At 48.8% G+C, this 24,608-nt stretch overlaps 11 protein-coding genes across 11 annotated transcripts; 4 read left to right on the top strand and 7 right to left on the bottom strand.

The window, feature by feature from the left end:
- The first annotated feature begins 318 nt into the window (after positions 1-318).
- On the top strand, positions 319-2,224 carry F5147DRAFT_757339 (glycosyl hydrolase catalytic core-domain-containing protein). Its single transcript, XM_041440373.1, has 6 exons — positions 319-1,085; positions 1,135-1,275; positions 1,329-1,503; positions 1,560-1,676; positions 1,728-1,836; positions 1,887-2,224. Exons 1-6 carry the CDS (start codon positions 586-588, stop codon positions 1,979-1,981), a joined length of 1,137 nt encoding a protein of 378 aa, XP_041299038.1. The 5' UTR covers positions 319-585; the 3' UTR covers positions 1,982-2,224.
- Positions 2,225-2,504: 280 nt separating this feature from the next.
- Positions 2,505-3,910, top strand: F5147DRAFT_667513 (uncharacterized protein). The gene is made up of 5 exons (XM_041435259.1): positions 2,505-2,766; positions 2,823-2,999; positions 3,084-3,160; positions 3,230-3,354; positions 3,467-3,910. The coding sequence occupies exons 1-5, from the start codon at positions 2,608-2,610 to the stop codon at positions 3,772-3,774; spliced, it is 846 nt and encodes a 281-aa protein (XP_041299039.1). The 5' UTR covers positions 2,505-2,607; the 3' UTR covers positions 3,775-3,910.
- Positions 3,911-3,990: 80 nt separating this feature from the next.
- F5147DRAFT_667515 (uncharacterized protein) lies at positions 3,991-5,187 on the bottom strand. The gene is made up of 6 exons (XM_041435260.1): positions 4,849-5,187; positions 4,665-4,793; positions 4,561-4,608; positions 4,436-4,510; positions 4,257-4,376; positions 3,991-4,196 (listed from the first exon to the last, which is right to left on the bottom strand). Exons 1-6 carry the CDS (start codon positions 4,942-4,944, stop codon positions 4,122-4,124), a joined length of 543 nt encoding a protein of 180 aa, XP_041299040.1. The 5' UTR covers positions 4,945-5,187; the 3' UTR covers positions 3,991-4,121.
- A 980-nt stretch (positions 5,188-6,167) lies between these two features.
- F5147DRAFT_767681 (ribosomal protein L11, RNA binding domain-containing protein) lies at positions 6,168-6,662 on the bottom strand (the record flags this gene model as incomplete). The annotated part of the gene is made up of 2 exons (XM_041440902.1): positions 6,168-6,575; positions 6,630-6,662. 2 exons carry the CDS (start codon positions 6,660-6,662, stop codon positions 6,168-6,170), a joined length of 441 nt encoding a protein of 146 aa, XP_041299041.1.
- A 1,062-nt stretch (positions 6,663-7,724) lies between these two features.
- Positions 7,725-9,019, bottom strand: F5147DRAFT_565166 (uncharacterized protein; the record flags this gene model as incomplete). Its single annotated transcript, XM_041430745.1, has 5 exons — positions 7,725-7,850; positions 7,904-8,083; positions 8,154-8,555; positions 8,603-8,735; positions 8,787-9,019. The coding sequence occupies 5 exons, from the start codon at positions 9,017-9,019 to the stop codon at positions 7,725-7,727; spliced, it is 1,074 nt and encodes a 357-aa protein (XP_041299042.1).
- Positions 9,020-11,763: 2,744 nt separating this feature from the next.
- F5147DRAFT_565553 (uncharacterized protein) lies at positions 11,764-12,991 on the top strand (the record flags this gene model as incomplete). Its single annotated transcript, XM_041430759.1, has 4 exons — positions 11,764-12,153; positions 12,208-12,573; positions 12,625-12,828; positions 12,887-12,991. The coding sequence occupies 4 exons, from the start codon at positions 11,764-11,766 to the stop codon at positions 12,989-12,991; spliced, it is 1,065 nt and encodes a 354-aa protein (XP_041299043.1).
- A 144-nt stretch (positions 12,992-13,135) lies between these two features.
- Positions 13,136-13,906, top strand: F5147DRAFT_667526 (uncharacterized protein). Its single transcript, XM_041435261.1, has 4 exons — positions 13,136-13,270; positions 13,337-13,407; positions 13,458-13,498; positions 13,562-13,906. The coding sequence occupies exons 1-4, from the start codon at positions 13,199-13,201 to the stop codon at positions 13,789-13,791; spliced, it is 414 nt and encodes a 137-aa protein (XP_041299044.1). The 5' UTR covers positions 13,136-13,198; the 3' UTR covers positions 13,792-13,906.
- A 121-nt stretch (positions 13,907-14,027) lies between these two features.
- Positions 14,028-16,592, bottom strand: F5147DRAFT_667528 (uncharacterized protein). Its single transcript, XM_041435262.1, has 5 exons — positions 16,435-16,592; positions 16,034-16,382; positions 15,910-15,980; positions 15,526-15,852; positions 14,028-15,475 (listed from the first exon to the last, which is right to left on the bottom strand). Exons 1-5 carry the CDS (start codon positions 16,486-16,488, stop codon positions 14,219-14,221), a joined length of 2,058 nt encoding a protein of 685 aa, XP_041299045.1. The 5' UTR covers positions 16,489-16,592; the 3' UTR covers positions 14,028-14,218.
- Positions 16,593-16,707: 115 nt separating this feature from the next.
- On the bottom strand, positions 16,708-19,288 carry F5147DRAFT_667534 (Six-hairpin glycosidase-like protein). The gene is made up of 18 exons (XM_041435263.1): positions 19,089-19,288; positions 18,947-19,039; positions 18,811-18,892; positions 18,737-18,762; positions 18,662-18,691; positions 18,605-18,612; positions 18,519-18,549; positions 18,284-18,465; positions 18,197-18,230; positions 18,054-18,141; positions 17,791-18,003; positions 17,592-17,737; positions 17,507-17,540; positions 17,417-17,457; positions 17,237-17,364; positions 17,159-17,188; positions 17,025-17,103; positions 16,708-16,974 (listed from the first exon to the last, which is right to left on the bottom strand). The coding sequence occupies exons 1-18, from the start codon at positions 19,278-19,280 to the stop codon at positions 16,798-16,800; spliced, it is 1,614 nt and encodes a 537-aa protein (XP_041299046.1). The 5' UTR covers positions 19,281-19,288; the 3' UTR covers positions 16,708-16,797.
- A 176-nt stretch (positions 19,289-19,464) lies between these two features.
- F5147DRAFT_667541 (uncharacterized protein) lies at positions 19,465-21,719 on the bottom strand. Its single transcript, XM_041435264.1, has one exon. It carries the CDS (start codon positions 21,500-21,502, stop codon positions 19,832-19,834), a length of 1,671 nt encoding a protein of 556 aa, XP_041299047.1. The 5' UTR covers positions 21,503-21,719; the 3' UTR covers positions 19,465-19,831.
- F5147DRAFT_667546 (aconitase family-domain-containing protein) lies at positions 21,644-24,588 on the bottom strand. Its single transcript, XM_041435265.1, has 9 exons — positions 24,371-24,588; positions 24,280-24,321; positions 24,185-24,229; positions 24,063-24,128; positions 23,877-24,013; positions 23,785-23,822; positions 23,683-23,725; positions 22,178-23,627; positions 21,644-22,123 (listed from the first exon to the last, which is right to left on the bottom strand). Exons 1-9 carry the CDS (start codon positions 24,430-24,432, stop codon positions 21,724-21,726), a joined length of 2,283 nt encoding a protein of 760 aa, XP_041299048.1. The 5' UTR covers positions 24,433-24,588; the 3' UTR covers positions 21,644-21,723.
- Between the last annotated feature and the right edge of the window lie 20 nt (positions 24,589-24,608).

Consider the following 24,608-nt stretch of genomic DNA (forward strand, 5'->3'; position numbering starts at 1 on the left):
TTGAGGGATTGGACGATTGGGATGAAGGATGAACGCAGTGATGAACTATGTGATGAACCGGTTTCAAAAGTTGACAGTTGAAGAAAAAGAAACCGTTTGAGCGATTTTAGACGCTGCCCTTTTTAAATCATTACAAACACGTTCAATATGATTTATGACGCTAACTGCCTCATGTTTTAGCCTTGAGGTACTATTCGGTCCAAGATTTTACATAATATATGCTACTAGTGCTTTGCGTATTTACGATCTTATTTTCTAATCTCCCTATGATCGACCTCATCGTCGAACACGACGAGCTGCTCGTATCCGTATTACTACGACGGTGATCACAATAGTTAATGAATGTCATGGCAATTGGAAGCTTGCCGTGCGATTGCTTACATAATTCAATCGATAAAATGTGTGGTCTTTTCCGTTCCTTGCCTTCTCTTGTTCATTCATTCATTCAACGTCGAGCTTACGGCTCAGCCTCACTCTTTTAAGACCACACTCTCTCAATCTCCGTGCCCGTACTGTTATATATAAACTATCCGTCTTAAAGACGATTCCCTCAGTCTGCATCTCAGACAGCAACCAGAAAAAAAAATGGCCGCTCTCAAATTATTCAATCTCCTTGCCTTAGCTTCAGTCGTTCTTCTTGCACTCGTGTCTGGTCCTACGTCTGTCAACGCCTTGACTACAGATCGTTCTCATGTCGCTCGTTATGCTCGTGACCACGAAGCCGTAGCGGCAGCAAAGAGGAAGCGCGACACTGCAGGCTCTGCTTCTGGTCAATGCAAGCCTAAGCCAACAACTGCCCCTGCGTCCAGTAATGGTGATAGCACTCCCACTTCGTCTTGGTCTTCGTCATATTCGGTCAGTGCTTACACGCCTGCACCCTCGAGCACGGGTTCTACCTACGTCACTCCAACGCCTACCCCTACTCCCACTCCTACTCCCACCCCCACTCCCTCCTCTACTCCTACTCCCTCCTCCACTCCCACTACTTCCACGACCACTTCAGGTGGTAAGAAGTGGGGTTTGGGTTGGGCTAACGGCGATGCTGGCTACCTATCCACTTTCGCCGCCCGTCCCAATGTTGGCTAGTACGTACTTTTAAATTCCCTTTGGTTATTTTCTCTAATGACAAAACAGCCTCTACACTTGGAGCCCTTACTTGCCCACTGATATCTATGGCCTCGAAGGGGTTCCCATGTTGTGGGGTTACGATCAGGTTTCCGACTTTCAAAGCTTGGTTGTCGCCGGTTACGCCAAATATGTTCTTGGCATGAACGAGTGTGTCCCATAGGCCTATTTTTGACACTGATTTTGACAGTTCTGATTTTCAGGCCCAACGAACCCAGTCAGTCCAACATGAGCCCCGCGGATGGTGCTTCGCTCTGGCAGCAATATATCAACCCGTTGCAAAACTCGGGCTACTACCTCGTCTCCCCTGCTTGCACCAATGATCAGGCTGGTCTTGACTGGATGGCTGGCTTCTTCCAAGCCTGCTCTGGTTGCCACGTTAGTCTAAATTCGTCATAATTTTATCCGTTTTCTGATTTTTTTTTCGTGATTAGGTTGATGCTATCGCCTTCCACTTCTACGGGACTAATGCTCAAGATTTCATCAGCTATGCCACCCAGCTGCATACCACCTACAACTTGCCCATCTGGGTTACCGAGTTTGCTGATCAGGTAACTAGTTCCCAATTACATCAAGTATCGTTAGTTAACATGTTCCTGAAGAGCTTCAGTGGCGGTGCACAGGCCAGCCAGGATGAAGTTTATGCTTTTGCTAGCACTGTCGCCAACTTTGTCGACAGCACTTCCTGGTTCGAAGTTGCCTTCCCCTTCGGTACGACTGACATTCATTTCCGTGCCACATTTACTGATTTCTCACGCCAGGTGTTATGAGCGACCTTCAAGGAGTCAACACTGCTAACTCTCTCCTCTCCAGCGATGACACGCCCACTTCTCTTGCTTACGACTACTTTGGCTAAGGAATTTTAGTTCTGGTCATGAATTATATACATAGCCCGCGGGATTCAGGCTTTGTAGCCCTATCAGCTTCGTCATATTCCCGTTAAGATACCATGCCACTGTTGGATTGGATTCACTTATCATTTATCTCACTGTTACCCTTTATCTGGTCACAAGCTTTATGTAGTGTACTGGTTTCTCATGTCGCCCGGTCGACTAGAAAGGTTGTGCTTTTGTTGAACAATGCAGACTTTATTCTTGAACGTTAACCCTCACATCCGGGGGAGAATATTCTGTAAAAGGAAACAGCGATCAATTTTAGTTTCACTCTCATGAGTGTGACACACGTGTTTTCAACGACGGGATCCCGTATACGGAAAAATAAGGGTCGATAAAACTTTCCCAGGGGTCAATATACCGGAGCCACCTTCTCTCTTTGGCAAAACAAGTGACCGAATCTTCCCATTATGGAGAAGCGGTCGGGGAAGTGGAGTTTTAAAAATGGTCGACCGCCGTTTGCCATGACGAAGCTGCTCGTATACGGCGTGCCGTACAAGGATCAGCAGGTCGGACTTGCAAGTCCGATCTTGCGTATATAGTCCTCTTATTGCCCGAGCAATGCGATCCCAGAAGAGTATAGTACGACATGGTCAAACATTTACCGCCTGCAGTTAAGCATCTTTTGACTCTCCGTAACCCGGAAGCTTGGCCAAGCCCCTCTCTCGGAAAACTTCATAACGTGTTCAACCGTACCCTGAACGAGGCGAAACAACGAAACGCTGAAAACGGATGGCTCGTCCTCTCGGTACGTATGCCTCTTGCGAAATTGCTCTTCTAGCCCCATTCAAGCGGAGATAACAGACATGCACACTCCTTACCACTAACAGACCGTCTTCTGTTGGCCACTTGTATCGGTTCGTTACCAGGAGTGATCCAAACTCGCTCGAATCGCGAAAGAGCCTTACGGAGGTCGTGTACAAGGCTGCCCTCATGCGGGAAGCCGCACTAAAGAGCGTCATCTTCGTTGGTGTACCTCGAGTGAGTGCACTTACATGAAGTTCAGAAGCTTGATGGCCTCGGATACCTGCGCCGCCGAGGTCAGGTGACTTAACGTAATTCCAGACGATTCTCTCCTTGACGGGGCTAAAGGACGCACTCGAAGAAGACGTCTTCGCCGCGTTACGGAAAAACTCTATCAGGTATGTGGTGTCCGAACACGAGGCAGTGTCCAGCCTCATATCTTTTTTTTTTCTGCAAATTTTCTTCAGGGAAGCAACTCCGCAGACCATCGAGGCGACTGTCGCAAGGGGTCAAACACTGTGGAATTCGATTTACCAGCCTCATGCGGTGAAGCTGTATAATAAATTGGGGGACCTTCATCCTGATTTCATCAGTACGTTCTTTATTCCCATTACCCCATGGTCTTATCAATCCCGTTGTAATGGCGCCATCGAGTTTTATGTTTCTGCACATACTGCACATACGAGCCTGATCCACTTTTACAGAGTTTATCATTCAGGCCTACGGTACGGTCTTGTCTCCCTTGCCACGAGGGGACTTGGAGCAAGGAAACCTCACCCGCGCTCTTGGATCGGTGGTCGGCATTGCTACTCTCCGAGCCGAGGGCAGAGTCGGACCTCAGCTAATCAGCCACGTTTTCGGTCTTCTCAAGGCCCGCAACGAGGAGAACTTGAATGACGAAGACAAATATCTATCAAGCGATGAAGGCACCGAATGGGTTGTACGTACAATAGATGAGATTGTCGACGCCGTTACATCAGAAGAAGCATCCTTGACAAAGGGGAAATTGTAGATAATACGAATCATACGATACAGCGTCATTTAGACTCAGATCGTATGAAATCAAATGACGGTCTGATTATGGCGGCTTAGCGCAATGATTGTAGGCGATTGGTAGCACAATGAGGTATACTTGCATCGTGCACTCACACGTGAGGGCCGGAAACGCGTGTTATCGATCATCGGAAGATGTCAATGTCGCTGTTGATGCTGCACCCCCGGCTCGTTCGGAAGGAAATTTTCTCTCGTATGAAATGTATAGCATTACATGTGTGGAAGAGTTCAACAATGATACGTACAAAGGGAATATGGGCCAATTTACAGTGTGAATAAGATTGCTAACATGCGTTAAAAATGACATCAAAGACCAAATGCCTGACAAAATCGGTATAGCATGGCAGTCACCGTGACCGTGTCCATGATTGGGGGATGCATCTGGAATCGGGAAAAATAAAATTGACTCTTCGCATAGCGAGTGGGGTAACAAGTACTCACGATGGTAGCTGCCCCAGCGTTTCGCAGAAAGTGGAGCTCACCATAAACATCCCCAATTTGATACCGTGTTGGTCGTGTGGGGCGGAAGACTGCAACGATATTTCCAGCGGAATCTTCCAGCTGCGGAAGTAATAGTCAGCTTTAAGTTTGCTTCCGGAGGACCAGATGTAAGCACTCACTACGACATCAGCAGAACCGGGGGTTTGCCGCCAGCGGTATGTTAGACCATCGGGTGCGTTGAATATGCGTGCGCCCTATGGATAGTGTAAGCGATATCGCAATCAGACCATTTGATGTAACTGACCGGGAAGCGTGGATCCGGGCGAACCAAGTCGGCCATCGGTACTGTATTCTGAGGGAACGCGGTCAGAACAATGGGATCCAAGGACGCCACGAGTTTTACTGTACCTTACCGATCACTGCGCGGCCGAGGCCGCCATTCGATGCCCATTCCAATTTTGCGACGCGGTCTTCCTTGTTAGCCCGTACCGCTCGCCAGAGGGTAGTAGTACTCTGCCCACTAGGGGCCACTACAGTCTAGGGATGTCGATCAGGGTCCAATTTGGCCTATAAATGTTGCGGAGCTGCATACCGCAAAACGATAAACAACACCCCAGGCGTTAAAGAGTTGGCTCTCTCGCGGATCCTGGCTGGTCCACGAAAGTACTTCGTTTGATGGTGCTGCCATAGCTTAAAGGAAGGAAGAGCGCTGTCGAAGTTTGCGGGAGTGGGTATTGGTTTTTGTGGGGAGTCCGATGATGAAAACCTTGTCTTTTTATATTGTGGAATAGTTTGATAACATCCGCATACCCCTCTTGTTTTTCACCTGATCGCGAATATTCATTGACAACGTGGACTTGTGACAGATAAAGATGAGGACACAACAAACGTGTAGACGAGGAAGCGTGGTGTCGTTATGTGGTCTGGAGACTTGTCTGTGGAGCAATGGTCCGATGCAGCAACTCAGGTCGAGGCCGACATGATCGAGGAACACGCGTTCAACACACAAGCGCTGATTCCTCTGGGACAAGTAGATTGGCGTCGAGGCCATTCGGCATGACACATACGACCTTCTATCTCACAAGAGCACAATGTTCGTTTATACACTGAGTTACCGAGGGATCAGCAAGCAGTCTGGCATGAGAAGGTCGCCGAGAATACTCATAAAACGCACTAATCAAAGAGAGAAATAAGAGGACGAGGAGATCTTCACCAGCTTACATGCGGTAAGGAAGCCTCTCCAAATGGCAGGTCAGATACATGACATTGGCGGTAGAACTAGACCTGAGAACGTGTTCTATGAATGCGGGATAGATGCGGTTAAACCTGACCGAGGCGTGTCAGCAGCATGGCGGGAAATCCCATAAGCAGGACAAAGGTACTAGTGATAAGCCCATGACCTCTGCTAAACGCTGCGACAAAAATACCGCCTATGCTTGAGGATGAAGGGGGTGGAGGAAGTTCAAATAAAGTTTCATGAATTCTGAATTAGGCAACCTGGGCTGGAGTTAAGGGAGCGCTCGCTAGAAGACAACCTCGGTTTACGAAGACCGGAGAGTCCTTGTTCAAATGAAGAGAGAGAAGCGTAATTTAAGGTGAATGAACTCAACCTTACTCAAGTTGCTCCTCGTTGCATCAGGCGCTTCCCTTTCCATCTCTTCATTACACGATGTAGATTAGTGTGCATCTAGTTCTTTGACTTTGGAGTGCGTCCGATCATGGCCTATCATACATATATCGACTGGGGATGCGGTGGCGACCCCGTGTTCTTAGTTCTCGATGAGAGATCGCATGTCTTGATTCAGATTGATAAGGTGCGGCACGCACGAGTCGAATCTCGATCGTAAGCCCATCGGGAGAATAATGCAACACCATTTGCGTACCTTTTCTGCGAATATCTGTGACAGGAGGTCACGGCACAACCTGTAAACCCAAACTTTTCGCTGTGCCAACAACAGTACTTGCGATCGATTCGAGCTTCAAGTGCTTGAGGTGCGCATCCTTGGCTTTAATTTTTGCGACTTCATACACGTGTTTGAGACTAATTGTTCCGGTGACTTCATGACCAGGTCGACCTGTTCCCTTTTCTATCCCCGCAGTTTTTTTCAAGAGGTAGGTCGTTGGTGGTGTTTTGGTGATAAACGAGAAAGTGCGGTCAGGCTCGACGGTGATTAAAGTAGGAGTTGGGACCCCATGTTCAATATGGGCAGTTCGAGCATTGAACTCCTTGCAGAAATCCATAGATTTTACACCACGCGCACCAAGCGCTGGACCGACGGGTGGTGTAGGTGCAGCCTTGCCCGCAGGAATCAGAATGCGCTAGAATAGTTTTATTACTCAAGCGAAAAAACGTTGCAGAGAAGTACTTGCCACCAGTTGATCTTTCGCTTTCAGAGCCTTGGACATTGACGCGTTGGAAGGAGAGAAGAATTGGATATTGTCCGAATTTGGTTGAGCCAAACAGTCGCAATTACAACTGCACGTTGTCACGCGTTATCTACAGCGACTGCGAGGTGTGGTCATCGTTTTCTGAACCCACAAGTCGACGCACGGTCATTCGGTAATCTACTCATGGATCCCCATGACCCTAAGTCTTCTGGAAGCTCAAAGAATATCTGATGATTTTAGATGCAGTGTCCTTCTTACGACGTACTACATGTCTTCTGACCTAGGAGGACATCATGTGTATCTGCCAACTTCCAGTGCATCTAAGATTAATACCTTACCAAGGGGGCAATCTACCACCATTTTGGAGACGTACAACATCTAATGTTGGAATCCTCACATCAACCCTCGGCAAATGAATCTACTCTCAACCTGCCGTTACAGCCTCCTTGCGGCAGGCAATGGTGAGGTCAACGTTCTTTAATGACTTAATTCTTCTATACCAGGCTCCCTCATTCTCGAGCCGATCAATGCTTTTTTGTGCCGAAAGAGCTTGCAATATACTGCTGGATCATCGGTTGTCCACATGCGGTCTCCGCTGATTCGATATCTGGCATCATCCTCTTCATACTCCTTCAGTAAGCGAGTACAGTCATTATCGCTCGGATCAAGCGGAAACGATGCATCACTAACCCCATATATGTTATAGGTCAGAAGGTAAACGCATGCAAATTCACGCACGATGGACCATTGGCGAGGTGGGCTGAACACGGTTACGTTCCCGTCTCTTTGCTCTGACGGTGGTGGCGTGTCAGAAGTTAGCGCCAAACGATCGTATGCACCAGATCCTTCCGTTATTACATTTCGAGTTAGGTTTGTTCCATTTGACCTATCGTTTCTCGAGGTTCATCACATGCGAAGCGTTGAGCACCTCCGTCCTATTCGCAGATTCAAGATCTGTACTGTATACGGTTGGCAAAAACATTGGTAATGGAATAAACATGCGTAGTTTGCCAGGCTGATTTCTGTAAGGTATCAATATGATTGCGCCTCAGGGTGACGAAGAGGACGGAGCGACAGTGGTTAACTACGCAAGAAGTCGTTCAAAAACGTCACCACACCGTCACTAAAAGTGACAACGCGGGAATCTGCAACCACTGTATGCACGACCGACTGAGTAAGTTTGCTTTGTCTCTTCGTCACAATGTTCTTCGTATGTCGGAGTAAGAAAAAATTGCCATTCGATAACAAAATGAGTGTACCTTGACATTACGGAAGTCCCAAAGGACAACAGTGCCGTCGTGATGACCACGCACAAAAAAGGTGTGGTGGATGCTGCCTTTCGTGTATGATTGCTCAAATTTTGCGTTAGCATTGCGATATCCAAATGTGCAACATGGAGCTTTGTCGAAGCCACCCATCCTGCGGTCGAATATCGCCATCTGATGATCGAGATGTCGGACCTGCAAAGCCTATCAAAGTCCAATTCTACAAATTAAGGGAGCATCTCACCTCCAGCAGCGTCAAGTGTGGTATTTGGGGGTCAACATGTATCTGGTTGACATAGTTGGAGAACGGGGCTGGGCTAGGCGTGTGGGATCGGGTAAGGTCCGTAACATATAGTTTTTTCGTGTCAGAGGACACGAGGGAGTTGTCGTCGTGGCGATAAGCCATCGCAGAGACGCCAGAATCTAGAAATGCACCAATCTTGGTGACAGTCGGCTCTTCTAGAGATTGCGCATCGGCGCTCCACTTAAAAATCCGTCGGTCATGGCCACCTGTAAAAAATTCAACGGAACCAGCTGCCGCATTCATTGCGGCGAGGCACCTTACACCCTCCCCGGAAGATCTTGACATCCGAGGAGGGCTGACATGCGGCAAAGCTTTCGAATCAATTCTTCGGGGAGCTTCCGTCTAACGAAACATGAATGTCTCGTAACACGTAAATGCAACACACGCACTGTAACAGGTAGAAATGTAACCTGACTTGGCCCGCTATTGAAACCAAGAACGACAATATCACCTACGACACACGCATCTTCCACATGTTGTTGAACGCCCGGGTTAGGTAGAGAGTTCAGAGTGAGACGGAATCTGTTAATTGGAGTGAAGATGTGAATGGGCGGTGACGACATCGGAACTTACTGATCCTGACGATTGATGAACTGGGCGTCTGCCCGCATGCTTATCGCAACCAATGGTAGGTTTCCAGAAGCCGGGATCAACAACCTCCTAGCGCGCCCATACGGAGTCTTCGGCAGCGGCACTCGTTTAAGCACCGGCAGTCTAACGATTTCCTGATCTGCACTTGATTCCGACGACAGAGAACTCGTCCGTCGCGATCGCAGTGAAACAGTGCTTCCATGTCTGTCCTCCATCGATGTCGTAATGTCAGAAATGTGATTATTATTATTTCGTTTACCAGGTTGGGATGATACAGTTGCAGTACTTCGTTGAATGGTGGGCATCTGTCCTCGCAGTACACCGACTGTTCGCGTCAAAGGGGTTCTGACTTCAGTTCTCGACGACGAGGCCTCTGCAACCTCGCCAACGTCCGCAGGCTCATTGAATCTATCATCATCAGAGCTGGGAGCCACGGAAGAGCTTCGCATACTTGACCACAAATCCCCGCACAATTCGGCCATCGCTTGGTCCCGGCGCGAAGAAACCGCTCTTGACCTTGACGAACTAGCTATGTCCTCGGATGAGGAGGTTTGCTCATCGTCGGAAATGCTGTTGTGTGAAATTACTTCGCTCTTGAGTCGAGTGTGAAGTTCATGTGAACTTTCTTCCGGGTGCTCGTTTTTTGCCACCTCATTGCCTCCAGCAAGTTTGCAGGAGATGATTTCGATCTCGGGAGATTCTGCGGTATGGCTATTATATGTAAGTCATCATGGAATTCATCGAGTTGTGCAAGTGCATCCTACCTCGGGTCCGTATCACGCCGCACCGCGTCGGAAGGTCCAGATGCTGAAGTTTGCAATTGAGGCAGGGATTCATCGGGTAATGTTTGAGAAGCAGACAGCTCCGAACTTAGACTCGGTCCCGCTTCATGGCTGGCCCCGATATGAGGGTCCAAGACCCTATCAACTCTGTCACTCGGTATTTAACTGTGGCTGAAGAATATATACCAATGTATCACGATCCCGTCGTCCCTTTCGTACGAACCCAAGGTCAGCGGCGCTCCGACGTGCAGTATAATCAGTGTAGACTCACAGAACGAGCGGCAAGCCAACGACTCTTCGGCCTTGGGTGAAGAGGAGATGTTCCCTTTCGCGAATCATTGTTTCAAAGTCTTTATGACTGAAAGCGGAGACTCTAGTGCCTGGAGCATATTTTATTTCCTCCACTCCGTAGGTCGCTGTGAGTGGGAGGGGATGAGCGTACGGCACACGACCCTCTGAATTATCGCTCTCAGATTTGTGACGTTTCACGGGTCCATGTATTATTGGAGAGCTTGATCTCTTGAAAGTAGAGCCTGAAGATAAGGCCATGCGGGAGAAAGCTGAAATGTTTAGAGAGTAATTGATTCCGCTTCAGCCAAATTAAACAAGTAAACAAGTATACATAACGGCGCTTGCGCGACACCACGACAGCGATACGTTCATCCACATGCATCTACGTTGTTGTCATCCCCAATTGGCATACCCTAATATTTGGTGAGCACATCGGCTTGAATCTTCGAGTTCGGCCAGCCGACATGCTCACCGTGACAAAAAGTGTCGCAGAGTGCGTGCACGTGTCAGTCGGTGAAGGGGTGAAAATTGATTAAATTGAAAGTATCGAGCCGTGGAAAAGTATTTGCACAGCTTTACACGGTGATAGGACATTTTGATAGAGCCCTATGGGGATATGAAATCATCTATCCACTCATCCTAGTTGCAAATAATCACCGTTTCCGAACCAGGTCACTGTGCATGAGACCAGATGGAAGATCGACAACCAAATGAAGTCCGTTTAGATCGCAAGGGAAAGTCCACCGTACCCGCCATCACAGTTACTCGTCGTGGAGGGCATCGTGGAGGACATCGTGGATCCTTCAGAGGCTTTGATTCTAGTCGAGGTCGTCCGCCATATCGCACATTCAATCAAAGGAACTTTACCCCTCACTCTACCCTGTCTCCTGCGTGGGATCATTCGAATAAATTTTCCTCAGCCTCTTCTTCATCCAACACACCGGGTCGTTCGCTCGATCATGTTAAACAAGAGCCTTTGGGCCATTTAGAACAGTCGGACTTGCGTCCGCCCAAGCGAATCAAGGTTAATTCTCAGCAATTTTCCTCAAGGGTGTCTCAAGGCCCAGAGAGGCACGTCCAGAGACGAGGATTGCCCTATAGTACCAGCACTCCTTTACCTTCACAATGCCCAAAAGTCATCCTTGGTGATCATGAAGCGCAGGCTGTTTTCTCCCCTTACAAAGCAATGCACAACGATCGTTCTGTGCCCGGAAAAATGAGTCAAGGTGAATAACAAAATATCCAAATTGACAGTCATTAATACACGGGCTTTTGGTTCCTTTGTGTAACAGCCGTGCAACGTGATTTCCCTAGCGGTAGGGCGCATACTGTTCGAAATGAGCAGTGTGATAAAAATGCGAATAGCACTCAGGAGGTTGCAATGGTGACTTACCTGTACTTCGATCGTGATTAACTCCCTTACTGAACCGTAGGCAAAGGGCTGTGCTTCTGTATATGGCGAGGAGACCTCCAAAGTCAGTCCTATCGTGGGCGCAAGCAGCTCAACTCGAAGACTGCCACAGCTAGCGAAATCTTCTACGCCTGCGTCATTGGAGGTAGTTCTAGGCTCCTACTCAACACACGCAGCAATACCTCAAATAAAGGGTTCCGCCATACCAGGCAAGCAGAGAGCTTTTCCATCTCGAGTTGTATCTCCTCCAGAAGAGATCATCGACCTTACTGTTGATCCTCCGGATACACATGTCATTTTCCCCCCTCCCACACTGACACGTTTCTTCCGCTCTGGAGTTCTAAAGATAAATTCGGTATCTTCTAATGCACCCTCCCCAATGGATGTCACATCTGCGGCGGAACCGATTGTTATACCCGACAGTGATTCCGATGATATTGTTCCACTAAGGGATCTTATCAGCACAGATGGCAGCATGGTTGCGAAGTCTCTAAAAGAACCAGCTCAAGTATTCTCCGAGACGTTAGTCAACGGCCCGAAGGAGATTTCTTCCTCAGATCCTGCTTTGGTGCTCAGCACTAGGCCTGGCCCTTCTCGTCTTCTTCTCGACGCCCACGATAAGCTGCGCCGCATACTCAGCGCACACTGGAACTCGTCTCTTATAACCGTATCTATGCGCGGTTTCGTCGAGAGCCTGGGTATGCCTAACCTGGTGCTCCAGCATAACTTACGTAGGCCAACTGCCCCAACTCAAGAGTCCGTTGATGACGCGTGTATACTTCACGCGGGTGATACGTCAGTCGTCGTTCTGGCCCATGCACGTGAGGAGAAACAAATCTCGTACTTGACATTTCAAACATCCAGGGTAAGCATCTGCGGGTGTTCATTATCACCGTTTAAATCTATCTAAATTCGTAAGGGAACAAATTTTTGCGTTGTCAATCGTCCTTGGAATAGGACCAAGAAGGGGGGGGCGAGTGTTGTGTCGACAATGTTGCAACCACTTATGTTTACCAGTGGAGGTCATGATCATGCCGTTCATATTTGGAAATTTTCCCCTGATTTTATGGGCGTCTCCTCGACACTTTTGGCAATTAAGCACACATCTGTGATCCAGTCCCTTCTCCCCATTCGTGACACTAGTCACAAACTCATATCCGCTGGTGCGGACTGCAGTGTCCATTTATGGGACCTATCTCCGGAACGTGTTGTACATACATTCAAGACATCCAATTCTCCGTATCACGCACATAAGACGGAGTCACCTTTCTGCACCTTACTTGAGGTGCGCATGGCAATTCGTTGTCATATGATTTTATTTCTAACGTGACTACAGGTTGGCCATCGAGATCTGCAATTCGAGCTTCGTGATCATCGTATGGTTCCGGAGCATCCTGCTGAACGCTTTGGCTTTTTCACGACCGAGTTGCATGGTCGTTTCATCAAAGGAGATACTTGGTCTCACTTTTTCGCCTCGGGAAGCCGCAATGGTAGTGTGCGTCTCTGGGACTTGCGCAACGTTCGGGAGCAACTTGCATCTGTATGTTGGTTTCACCTTATCGTACAGGTTTCGTTCATTCAACTTCGATTCACCGAAGGTCTCGTGTTTCAGCAATGACCAGGTGGTGCAGGTGTTGAAGACGGAGTCTGACCTGTTGGCTTTTTCAAAACGCGGTGATGTGATGACATTGAATCACAAATAAAATGATGAAGTGCGGCACGCTCTCAGGCTAGCCTTCGCAGTTCCAGCGATTATTACATTAATTAGTCCCTCTAATTGTCCATCGTCATATTTTTGTATACAGAGCATGGGTATTGGAACGACAGGCTTGTAGTACCACGTGAACATATCATTCACCAACAATTTCACAAGCACCGGGCCTTCGTTTCGTTCCGACATACTCCGAACAATGTCAAATCGTTCCCAGTCACAGCGGGAAGTCGATGCAGCATATACCGTACAAGTGAGGGCCGCGACGAAGGTGTGAATGGCAGCAGTTCCGCATGCTATTCGTTGAATCATAGGCTGAAGCAAAGATATTGAACAGGGAGCAGCCCGAGCAGGAGCTTTCGGCGTTGGAGTCGTCACGTTTGCCCATTATGCGTGGCCACTCTTCCGGTGCGAGTGACGACGGATGGCTGCACACTAACTTACACCTCGTATGAAAGACGACAGACACTACCGTTCAAAGCATTCCTGGTCTCCGGATGTGAGTGTGCCAAGAATCCTCGCTTCAGGCAACTACTAGTGTACCACTGACTCCTCCTTGCAGTCACCATGGCGGGTCTGGTGATTGGGGCAGATAACGCCCTTTTAAGTCACGAGGCAGAAAGGCGACAGTCTGAACATGCTATTCGCCGTGAAGCCAGGATAGACCTTGCTCGCCGAGGACTCGTCGGCACGGAAACTGAAATTGCCAAGTGGCGAGCAGAAAGGACTCGACAGATGGAAGAACGAACGAACAATGGAAATCTTCCTGACGCCTCTGTTCAGACTGGTTGAGATCATCAATACGAGATGTAGAGGAAGCACGGATTGAAAGCACTACATAGATACGACGTGCGACAGAGACTTTCTGAAGAATATCGAACTTGACCGGTGAAGCTTTGAAGTTTAAGATGTGATGTTCTAAGAAACTTGACTCGGACGTAAAGTAAGAAAATATGAGTCCGACGATCTGCATGCGGCTGGGCGCAGAAGAATGAGGTTCCCTATTTCCTTTCAATATATCGCTAGACTTCGAGTTAAGTATTGTTTTATAGATGAAGTCGGGATACAGCAGTTTTTTACAGATATTGCGTGCTAGCGGGCGACAGTGCCTTGGATCAACCGTGGATGTCTAGAAAATGGAAGGATTTACAATCCAACCTATGTCTACATTGCTACTGCGATGGAGCGTCATTACTATGCATATTCAACTGATTACCTATCACCCTGGTTGCCCGTAGCTTCCTTGCTGACCCCAATGAGAATGATCAATCATCTGTGGAGGCTGAGGGGGCGGACCAGGGAAATAAGAATGATTGGCGGGTGGAGCATTTAGTGATAAAGGGGGAGGATGAACCTGTCCGTGACGTGGCAGATCGGGTGGGGGCGGGGGCGGCTGAGGGAGGGGCTGATATGCAGGTTGCACTGGATGATATCCCATGGGAGGCTGCGGGAGGCTAGGCCGTGCTGGGGACACATTTGAGTGCGGCTGACCCGGTGAAGTCGGAAAAGGAGCATAGGATGCTTGCGACTCCCCCTGAGGGGATGGATGCCCAGAATGAGGTTGTGCGGTGGAATGATACTGGGTTGGAAGGGGTGGTGGTGGTGGTGGGATATTTTGGTAGGTCGAACCATTTGGAAAATTAGAGGGGAGTGGGCTACGCGCATTCAGCGATTGAGGGAAGCTCGATGAAGGAGGTACGGCCACAGAAAGATGGCGAGTTCGTGGTGCATTGTTAGCCATCTGAGGTTGAGGCAGTGGTCTAGAACCTCGTGATGCTGGGATATGCTGAGAAGTAGATGCGTACTCATGGGGTGGTGATGGCGATGTGGGTGCATATGTCTGATATGTCTGAGGTGATGGTATGTACTCTTGTTGTGATGGTGATGGGAAGACTACAGATTGTGCATGAGGATCTGAATATTGGTACTGACCATGAGTGTGTAGCTGCGGCGTGCTGAATGAGTGTGAGATCCGCTGAGATGCATTGGGGGGAGGTGCCGGTGTGATGACAGATACTGGGAGAGGGGGGTGGGAAGGATGGCCAATCTGGTGAGATGGCGAGTGATTTGCGGGACCTGGAGGGTAAGATGGAGGGATCGGTAATGGAGGTCTTTCCGGCAGTGAGAAACCAGATGGCTCTGACGAGTGCGATGTCATCGTTCCAAAAGAAGACGAGGCTGGTGATGGCATCGAGATGAATCCCGAAGAAGAAGTTGGCAAGCTATATCGCGGTCCAGTGTGTCCTTGTCGAGATGGGGTAGGGGGAGGATGGTTGACAGTCGAACCGCTGTCATAAGGAGGGTAGTATGGAGCAGAACCAGAAGGTATAATAGATGGCGAGGTAGAAGTTGCTCTCCCCCCATCGTGTGATATCGTCAATGTTCCGTTATCAAGTGTATGCTGATTATATGAGTGTGGATGTGAAGGTAATGAACCAAAGCCCGCAGATGTTGAGGGACGTATCGTTTGTGTGGGCTAAGTCACCAGTCATGACGAGACCTACACCACAGAGAAGGGAAACACACCGGACAGCTCTCCCGTCTTCTGGGATCCATAACACCTAGCTCCCCAAAATCATTGGCAAGCTGATCCGCAGGTGATGGCGATAGGCGGTTCCTTTGCTCATATGCGGGTGCATAGAGCTCTGCTCTCGAGTGTGATGAACGCATAGTAGACGGCAGATGGCTATCAAGAAGGCTGCCAGAGACAGAAAGTCTGGAAGGAGTTGAATGTGCACTGGACCCGTTCAATGAGGAGGTACTGCCACTGGCTGGCACGAAATTTCCTGGACCACCGTAATTGCTATTACCAGCAGCCGGTTTCGGCGTAATTCTTTTGACTGGAGGAGGTTCCTACATACAATCCCATAAGATGATCAAGACAAGTGGGCCAGGAAATTGACAACGTACATTTGACCAGAAAGTCAGTTCAATGTACACCTCGCCCGCATATTTGTCCTTGTTCATGAGTGTGAACCACTCTACCAAAAGATTGATTAAATCAGATTGAAGACAGGTGCAAGTCCCAGCTTACCATCCGTTTCTCCCTTTGTGAGAACCTCTGTCAAGTCGACCACTGTCTCTCCGATCAAGTCTGGTTCCCGGGGATCATCTGCATAACACTGAAGCTTCATGGAATTCCCGCCCTTGATCTTCTTGGGTCGACCCTTCTTTGGCGGAGGGCGCGGCGGCGTGTCCGTTGATTGCGAATTTATTGCCAGCTCATCGTCAGTAGCCTCGTATACAGTAAAGCGGAATTCTTCGTCCCATTCCGGATGTTGACCACCCCGCTTGATCGCCTTTGTACGACGTTTCTCTTCGTTCAAGAACGCGCAGCAGTATGGTGCTTGCTTTCCTATATGCCTCTTATTGGGCAGATTTTTCTGCTCGCCATGTCAAAGAGATATATAATAGAAGGTTGAACTCGATGCGCACCGCTTTCAAGACAACAACAATTAGTGTTCCGATCTCGCGCGACGCTAACGACATATAATCAATATGAAGAAAAGAAGAAAGAAATGTTTAAGGTTGAGGGAAGAATGAATCGTAGAAATGTCTACCAGTTGAACATGAAGCGGTCCAGTTGATCGCAGTACTGACTCAAGAATATATACAGCAATGGTCGAACATGGTTGGCTGTCCCATTTAGATCACACACACTCAGGTTAGTTCACTTTGCCGCAGCACAGTGCGCAAGTTCAACGTTCATTTCCAGACAGTGCTAGTGGACGTGGTATTGCATCATAATAGACAAGCTTATCAATATCTAGGTGACTTGACACGATACAGCATCATGCGTCACTGTCCAGGCGTGTACGGCTTATTGTCCTTGAAGATCAGGTGGGGCTTTCTCTGCGCGAGGTCCAGAAGCATCTCAGAGAAATAACTATTAGCCCATGCGAACCAAGGGCGTGTATAATCTGATATGTTGTAAATATTGATCGACTCGTGGATCAAACCAAGGCCGCCAGTGTTCTATTATGTGCGTAGTCAGCATGGCAGAACCAATATCTTTCGGCACCCACATTAACAATGGTGTACAACGAGGACAGGATTTCCCCATCATCATTGGTTCCAAAGATGTTGCTAACCAGAGACATGGGCCTATATAGAAACGATCAGGCCACTAAATCTCAAGCCACAATCTGCCAATCGTTACCAAGGGTTCCAGACATCTATGTGAGGCCCACTGCCTTCTGTCAGAAATAGACATTCATTCTTCCTTGACTACACTCACCCAATACCATTGAAGCTTCTGCCCTTGGCATAGTAAGGGTTTCCGCGGGACATGAGCATCTTCTTGGTCTTCACGTAATCAGGGTGATCCATGTCGAGGAAGCCAAGGTAGGGAAGTGACAAGAGAGACTATTCAAGGTTATAGCTTGCTTCAAGACAATGTATTTTATTTGACGCCTACCGGAACGTTTGCATCGTCCATCACATAGCGCGAACCCAATCCTCAAAGAGTCTTTCATAAGTGATGCAAAGATAGCTCTCAAAAACATACCATTAGTCTCGTATGCAAAGATGCCATCAACAACCTGCGATAAACATATCAGCAAAATGCAGAACTTCTCCCACACTCGACGTACTGTGTGTTCCCAAACAGCCTGTTCTATCGTTTTGCTCCAGTGCTTTGCCTGACTGCTAACATTGGGGGCCACACCAGCGTGGTCCAAAATGGTAGCCAGATTGGTTAGCTGAACGCTCAGCATGGCATTGGCTGGCGTAAGGAAAGCTAGAAGCGAGCCATATGATCAGAGGAACCAGGCCGCCTCCATGTAAGCTCACCGAATGTGCTCAAGTCATCAGAGGGCCTGTGGTGTGTCCCGACCATACCCGTATATCCTTTAGGTTCACCATTTCCGCCATTGTTTACTGCACCAGCAAGGGAGCCTGCAAGACCTGTCCAGTTGTAGTAAGAGATGAAGTTCCAATCAGCACCAAAGGAAGCTTGAGACTGCTCATTAATGACACGGAAGATCTGATCAATTGCGGCGAGCCCTGCACCAAGAATGAAACCTCAGCACAGCAAGACTGAATAAAAGACAAACATTCTGCATTCATCATGGATGCATCCTTTGTTGCTTCATAGTAAGAGGAGGAAAGCTTGATGAAGCCACACAGCGAGTCGATTTCATACTGGAGATATCATACAGGTCAGTGCTCAAAAGACTACGATTGTCAAGATGTAAACCTTGCACTCAAATACTGTTTGATTGTCCACAGGGCTGTGCAAAGAGCATCACAGGACACGAACCACCACGATGAGCAAAAAACTGACGGATTAACGAGGACACCAAGAGCCCAATCATTGACAGAGGGTCCCAAACCGCTTTCAGGGGGTGGTTGAAAGGCACCACAGTAAGGATACTGTGAAACATAGCGGGCTTCGTTATTAATTACAGCCTTAACCAGGTTGGCAAGGTCGGCGTCAACAGAGAGAAGGGTGTGGTAATGGGAGAACTGGAAGAAAATACTGAATACATTCGAATTGCAAATTTTGCAGAGCGAGTTACCTGGTTGCCAGTATCACGCAGCCATTGCGCACTTCAAGCGGCAATGAAACGTCAATATGGAGAATCCAAGAAAGGGAGCAACGTACGTGATATCCTGGACGCAACCATCAATATGTTATTCACATTGGAGGCAAGCAACTCACCCCAGTAATGATAAATGCCAAGTTCTCCCTCTTCGGCAGTTAGAACGCGTCGAAAACAGGCACCATCACTCATACCTCATTGTAGTATTTCACAGTAGTATCTGCCAGAGTTTTATGAGTGTCCATTGTTGCAGCAACTAGATACGTACCGAGAGTATTTGGGAAAGTATTCTCAAAGAGACGCGCGATGTCGGGGTCTTTCAGACGCGACTTCATGTCTAGAATAACTTTCTGCAGATAACTCCCCAGTCACACGTTGTCCTACCAACATAAAACACGTCATACCTCCGCTGAAGTGCTGTTGAAAGTCCTGCACGCAGGGTCGGGCCGCATGTAAGGCAATCCCAGGGGACCAGAGGAGGGATTCCCTTGAGGACTCTGCGCTAATGAGCAAGAAATCTAATCTCAGCCATCTTGGAGGATTCACCTGTGCATATGTAGTATAGTCTGGACAGTCCGCCTGGGCGGTAGCAGCCATTAGGGAGATGGTAATACCAGCAACTCCAAGACCTAATTTCATTTTGGCTGCGCTCCACAGATAACCAAGGCCGTATGGAAGTGTTCGAGAAGCGCCATCCAAGTTGTTGTAAAGACCACTTATGAAGCTGCCGAACAACATAGATTAATAATAAGGCTACACGCTTCGAAAAATGCGCACCGGTACCGTGACCATGCGAACTTGCGAAGCACTCAGGCTGATCCGGAAGTTCGCATGCACTGTCACAATCTGAACTAGGTATTTAATATTGATATTATACCATGGTCAACAGGGATGTTCCCGGTCCCATGTGCACTATGCAGGGGAGGATTCGGAAGTATCTTACGAGACTGCTTGGTTACTTCCGTCCAGGAGCGAACAAATGCCTAACAATAAATTTGATGAGATGATAAACTTGGAATGAGATGTAGAGCTATGTACATGAGTGTGATAGTACACATGCCAATGATGATTAGAACAACGTCAAAGAGAGTGGTGACTGTGTTGTATAACATAAACGAAGAACATACATAAAGTAGCAAGAAGGAAAGTTGCCGCTGTGACGCCAGATTGTATCTGACCCTGGCAGTTCTCACTGATCAAGAATAAAATCGATATCACCTCCCACGTATTCTAATGGTAGAGGGAAACATTCAGTTGGGAGTCCACCGATGTACGGTCATGCACATGCCTTAGGTTTCCGCTAGGGAAAGCTTGCGAATTGCTATGGGTCCTGAAGCCCGGCCAAGGGTAGCAGAGACATCATCAGCAGATTCGAAGGATTCTTCGACCACCGTCTCCTTAGCCGAGTCGTATCCGTCACCTCCAGCCGGTGTCTCAGGTGAAGACACGTCAACTTGATCTGGACCGTCCGTCGAACTCTTTTCTTCCTGTGAGGTTTCCAAACCACTGGTGACTTCTTCATCATCCACACTCAGAGGTCCGCCAGTCTTGGCGCTATTGTACGTCCACAAGCTCTTGCTGCCCATGCTTATGGGTCCGCCCGTTCCTAGAATCCTGGCGCTCCATCCACTAATCTCGCTCTCCCAACTTCCTCTCCGTGAGCTCCGTGGACGAAGAGCACGCACGCTGGCATCTACGTCGCGTTCCACATCAGCATCGTGGCGATCATCATCTCCAAGCACAAACTGGCTCATGACGTCGCCTTCTGCATCTCCGGCAAAGCTGCCCTCTAAATGAGAAATCGAGTCTCCACTTCCGATCAGTCCCGACAGTGCAGTTGGCCCCGTAAATCCCATTGTTAAACGTTGCCCGGGCATGGCATAAGCTGAAGAAGCAAGGGTCAAAACAGAAGCATTATCCATGGGTGGAGAAGAGGGACGAGGATTGTTCCTTGGATGATATGCGGTATACAGAGGGGCCTGTAGCCCAGGCATGTGAGATGACGGGCCTAATGATACTGGCGTGGATGAGCTGAAATTCAGGGAGGAAGGCGGGCGAGAAGATGATTGAAGAGAAGGCGGGAGAGCAGAGAAAGTAACGGAGGCACCACTGCCTATCAACCCGCTGTTTGTTCCGGTAGATGATGTCCGTCCATGGGGCGGAAAACGAGGATTAACTTGGGATACCGGTGTGATGGGAACTTGTGCTATGTGTCCTACTCCAGCAGGACCAAGGTCAACGCTTAGTACTGTTGTTGGCTTGGTGCTCGCAGCGATACTTCTGAAGGTGCGAGGATTGGATAGATATGAAGAAGAGGAGTGAGATAGTGAAGGAGAGGGGGGTGAACTTGGGCGGAGGGGGCGGAGAGAAGCATCTTCATCTGCTTCGAGAGCGCTAGCAGGAGACCAAAATGAATCACGAGCTAGTGACGAGCGCTGAGTCGACGCGTCAAGATCTTCGTCATCTGAATGTATGAAACCGGTATCCAAATCACCCTCTCCATTTAGAGAAATAGTCTTCCGTTGAGATGCGGTATAACCATTTCGACTGCTATTCCCAGTTACTCCCTGTCTTTGCGATGAACTTGGTGTGAGCTGTGGTAACGGCGAGGATACCGAACGGCTATTCGACCTGGAATGGGACGCGTTTGTACCATTCTTGCCGTTTGGGGCGTTCTGTGAGTTGCCCGGTACAAACGCGGTATCTACAATCCTGCTCGACTTCACAGTACCTGATAACTTGCGCTGAAACCAGTTGATGATAGGTTTGCTAGAGCGATGTGTGTGCTTCTTAGTGTAAACCTGCTGTGGCTTTGTCGCAGACTCAGTGGCATTGGGTGGCTTGGGCTCAGCTTTAGGCTGAGTCCCCAACTGAATCGGATCACGGTGAGCAGGCTTGGAAGTTGTCAGTTTGGATGTGACTTTGGGGGGCTGAGGTTCTCGAGACTTGGTAGGGGCCATTCTCGTTGTCCGTAGCTACAAGCACTGATATTTAAGGAGCGAAAATGCAGTAGTGCTTACCTTATGTAAAAGAAGCACCGTATCAGGTTGTTACTTTTAGGCGGGAAACATGTGGACACGTCTGATAAGTAACGTCCCTTGTTTCACGCCAAACGAAATTCATTTGATCAAAGTACAAGTACATAATTGTAGAGCCCACTAATAGGATTTGTTTCTCGCCTTTACCATTCCATCTTCTTGCCCGTTTTTATGCCCGCAACAGGAATCTTCTGACCCTGGTATCCGAATCCATCCAACCACGACCAGAGAGTACTACGTTTCTCCTCAAATGAGGTAATTACCTCCTCCCTCTGCAGGGTCAGGCCGATATCGTCCAATCCGTTGACAAGGCAGTGTCGCCTAAATGGATCGATGCTGAAGGTGATAGCCGGCTTTCCACTACGTCTAACTTCCTGCTTCTCGAGGTCCACCTCAATCTCCATGCCTGCCTCAGCATCCGCAGCGAGGTCTTTGCAGTCCTCCTCAGACAGGGGCAAGGGCAGCATCCCATTTTGCATCGTGTTGTTACGGAAGATATCTGCAAAACTTGGCGCGATTACGCAACGGATTCCAAAGTCATTCCTGTCGAAGGGGTTTTGTGAGTATGTCAACATGCAGAAATGCAAGAATACCCACAGAGCCCAAGCTGCGTGCTCCCGGGAGCTACCACAACCAAAGTTTTTGCCAGTGCAAATGAGAATCTTGGCTTGGTCGTGAGGAGACTTGTTAAGAACGAAATCCGTCTTTTCCCCGGTTTTCGGATCGAAGCGCTGAGCGAAGAACAAAGCGTTGGCAAGACCGGTCCGTTTCAGAGTTTTCAAAAACTGTTTCGGGATGATCATGTCGGTGTCAACATTGTCGTTATGCAAGGGTGCAGCAATGCCTTTCACGATAACGAACTTCGGGACTCCGGAGCCAGAAGAAGCAGTCGGCAAAGAGGTAGTGGTTGCGGTCTGGGTGTGCGATGGGCGTTCTGGCTCAGTTGCAGGTCCGGTAAACTCGGTCAGGAAGTCCAAGGCACTCGCGAGAGTTAATTTAGGACCAGCAGCAACCTTTTCCTCTGCATCTGCACCGAAAAACTTGCGAACGTCTGTCAGTTTACCCGTTATAGCTGCTGCCGCAGCCATAGCGGGGCTGACGAGGTGCGTGCGACCACCGGCACCTTGACGGCCTTCGAAGTTGCGATTGCTAGTACTGGCGCAGCGCTCACCAGGCGCCAGCTGATCTGGATTCATGCCTAGGCACATTGAGCAACCGGCTTCACGCCAGTCAAACCCTGCACGTTTGAAGATGGTGTCTAACCCTTCCGCCTCAGCGTGCTGTTTAATCAGACCTGATCCGGGAACAACCATGGCTTCTACATTTGAGGCGACCTTAGCATCAGGACCGGCGGCGAGGACGATCCGGGCGGCGGATCGAAGATCTTCTATGCGACTGTTTGTACAGGACCCAATGAACACTTTCTGAAGAGAAATGTCTTCCATGGGCGTGTTTGCCTGCAGGCCCATATAAGCCAAGGCCCGCTCTGCCGATGCACGTTTCGACGGGTCAGACATGGTGGACGGATCAGGGACCTTGCCAGTAATCGCGACAACATCCTGGGGGGAGGTGCCCCAGGTGACGGTAGGAGGGATATCTGCGGCGTTAATGTTGATTTCAATGTCAAACTTAGCGCCGTCGTCACTCTTGAGAGTTTTCCAGTAAGCCTCTGCACGGTCCCATTCCTCGCCCTTGGGAGCGAGGGGACGATTCCGCAAATATGTAAAAGTGATCTCGTCGGGTGCAACCATGCCTGCACGAGCACCGGCTTCGATGCTCATATTGCAAACACTCATGCGAGCCTCCATGCTCATGTTGCGGAATACCGAGCCGGCGTACTCGATAACACTTCCGGTACCACCAGCAGTTCCGATGACACCGATGATGTGTAAAATGACATCTTTTGAGCCAACGCCTTCGGCGAGCTCACCATCGACGCTGATGCGCATATTTTTGCCTTTCCTCTGCAAGAGAGTTTGGGTAGCAAGAACATGTTCCACCTCGGAGGTTCCAATACCGAATGCCAGGGAACCAAAGGCACCATGTGCTATTGCAATCAGATCAACGTCAACTCGCACCGAAAAGTAGCATGTTGAACATACTTGAGGTGTGTGAGTCACCGCACACGCAAGTAATGCCAGGCAACTGGTAAGGTTCAACCAAGTTTATGCTGTTACATACATCTGATAGATATGAAGACTTACCGTAAAGCCTTGCTCGGGACCAATGATATGCACGATACCTGGAAAGTACCGTGTCATTTAGCGTTCACGCACACAGCTGCATTAGTTCAAACCTTGGCGCTTGTCAGATAGCCCGAAATAAGTCAACCCAAAATCCTTCACGTTCTCTTCCAATTGCATAACCTGCGCACGCGAGTCGGGTTCGGCGACAAAGGTATCCACAGACTTGTAGCTTTTCCGGGAAATGGTGCTGTCGCAATGTGAGCCTATGCAAAGCAAAGATGTGTCGTTCAACATACGGAATGTTATGATCCACAGTGGCAAGAGTACAGTCTGGACGACGAACAGGCCTACCAGCATTCTTCCTAAGGGAGTCCTGTTAGCCTATTGTAACGAAGGCGGGTCTGATGATTGTGCTTACAGGCCTTCAAATGCCTGAGGGCTCGTGACCTCATGGACAAGATGCCTGTGACAGAGTGAGTTCACATCAATGAGATAGAAAGTCTGTTTGCGTACCGGTCGATGTAAATGAGGGCAAGGCCGTCTTCCTTCACATCTCTATCTGTTAATCAGTATATGTCTAATACACGGACAGGGGAAGCCTCACACGACATGATCGTCCCAAATTTTATCATAAAGTGTTCGAGGACCAGTGATTGCACCAGGCATGATGTTGAGATAAACGGTGGTGGTGGGGATAAATGATATGGTAGATATCTGTCACCATCCAGCCTTTAAAGCAGGTTTTGTTAAAACAAAGTTGCTCGGCCGATCAAATTGGATTCGGCCGGTGCCCGATTTGGGATTGAACGTTTGCAAGTCCTGAGTCTTACCTTAGGCCGAAG

Source organism: Suillus discolor (genome assembly GCF_016758755.1).
Source record: "Suillus discolor strain FC423 chromosome Unknown F5147scaffold_3, whole genome shotgun sequence".
Taxonomy (NCBI): domain Eukaryota; kingdom Fungi; phylum Basidiomycota; class Agaricomycetes; order Boletales; family Suillaceae; genus Suillus; species Suillus discolor.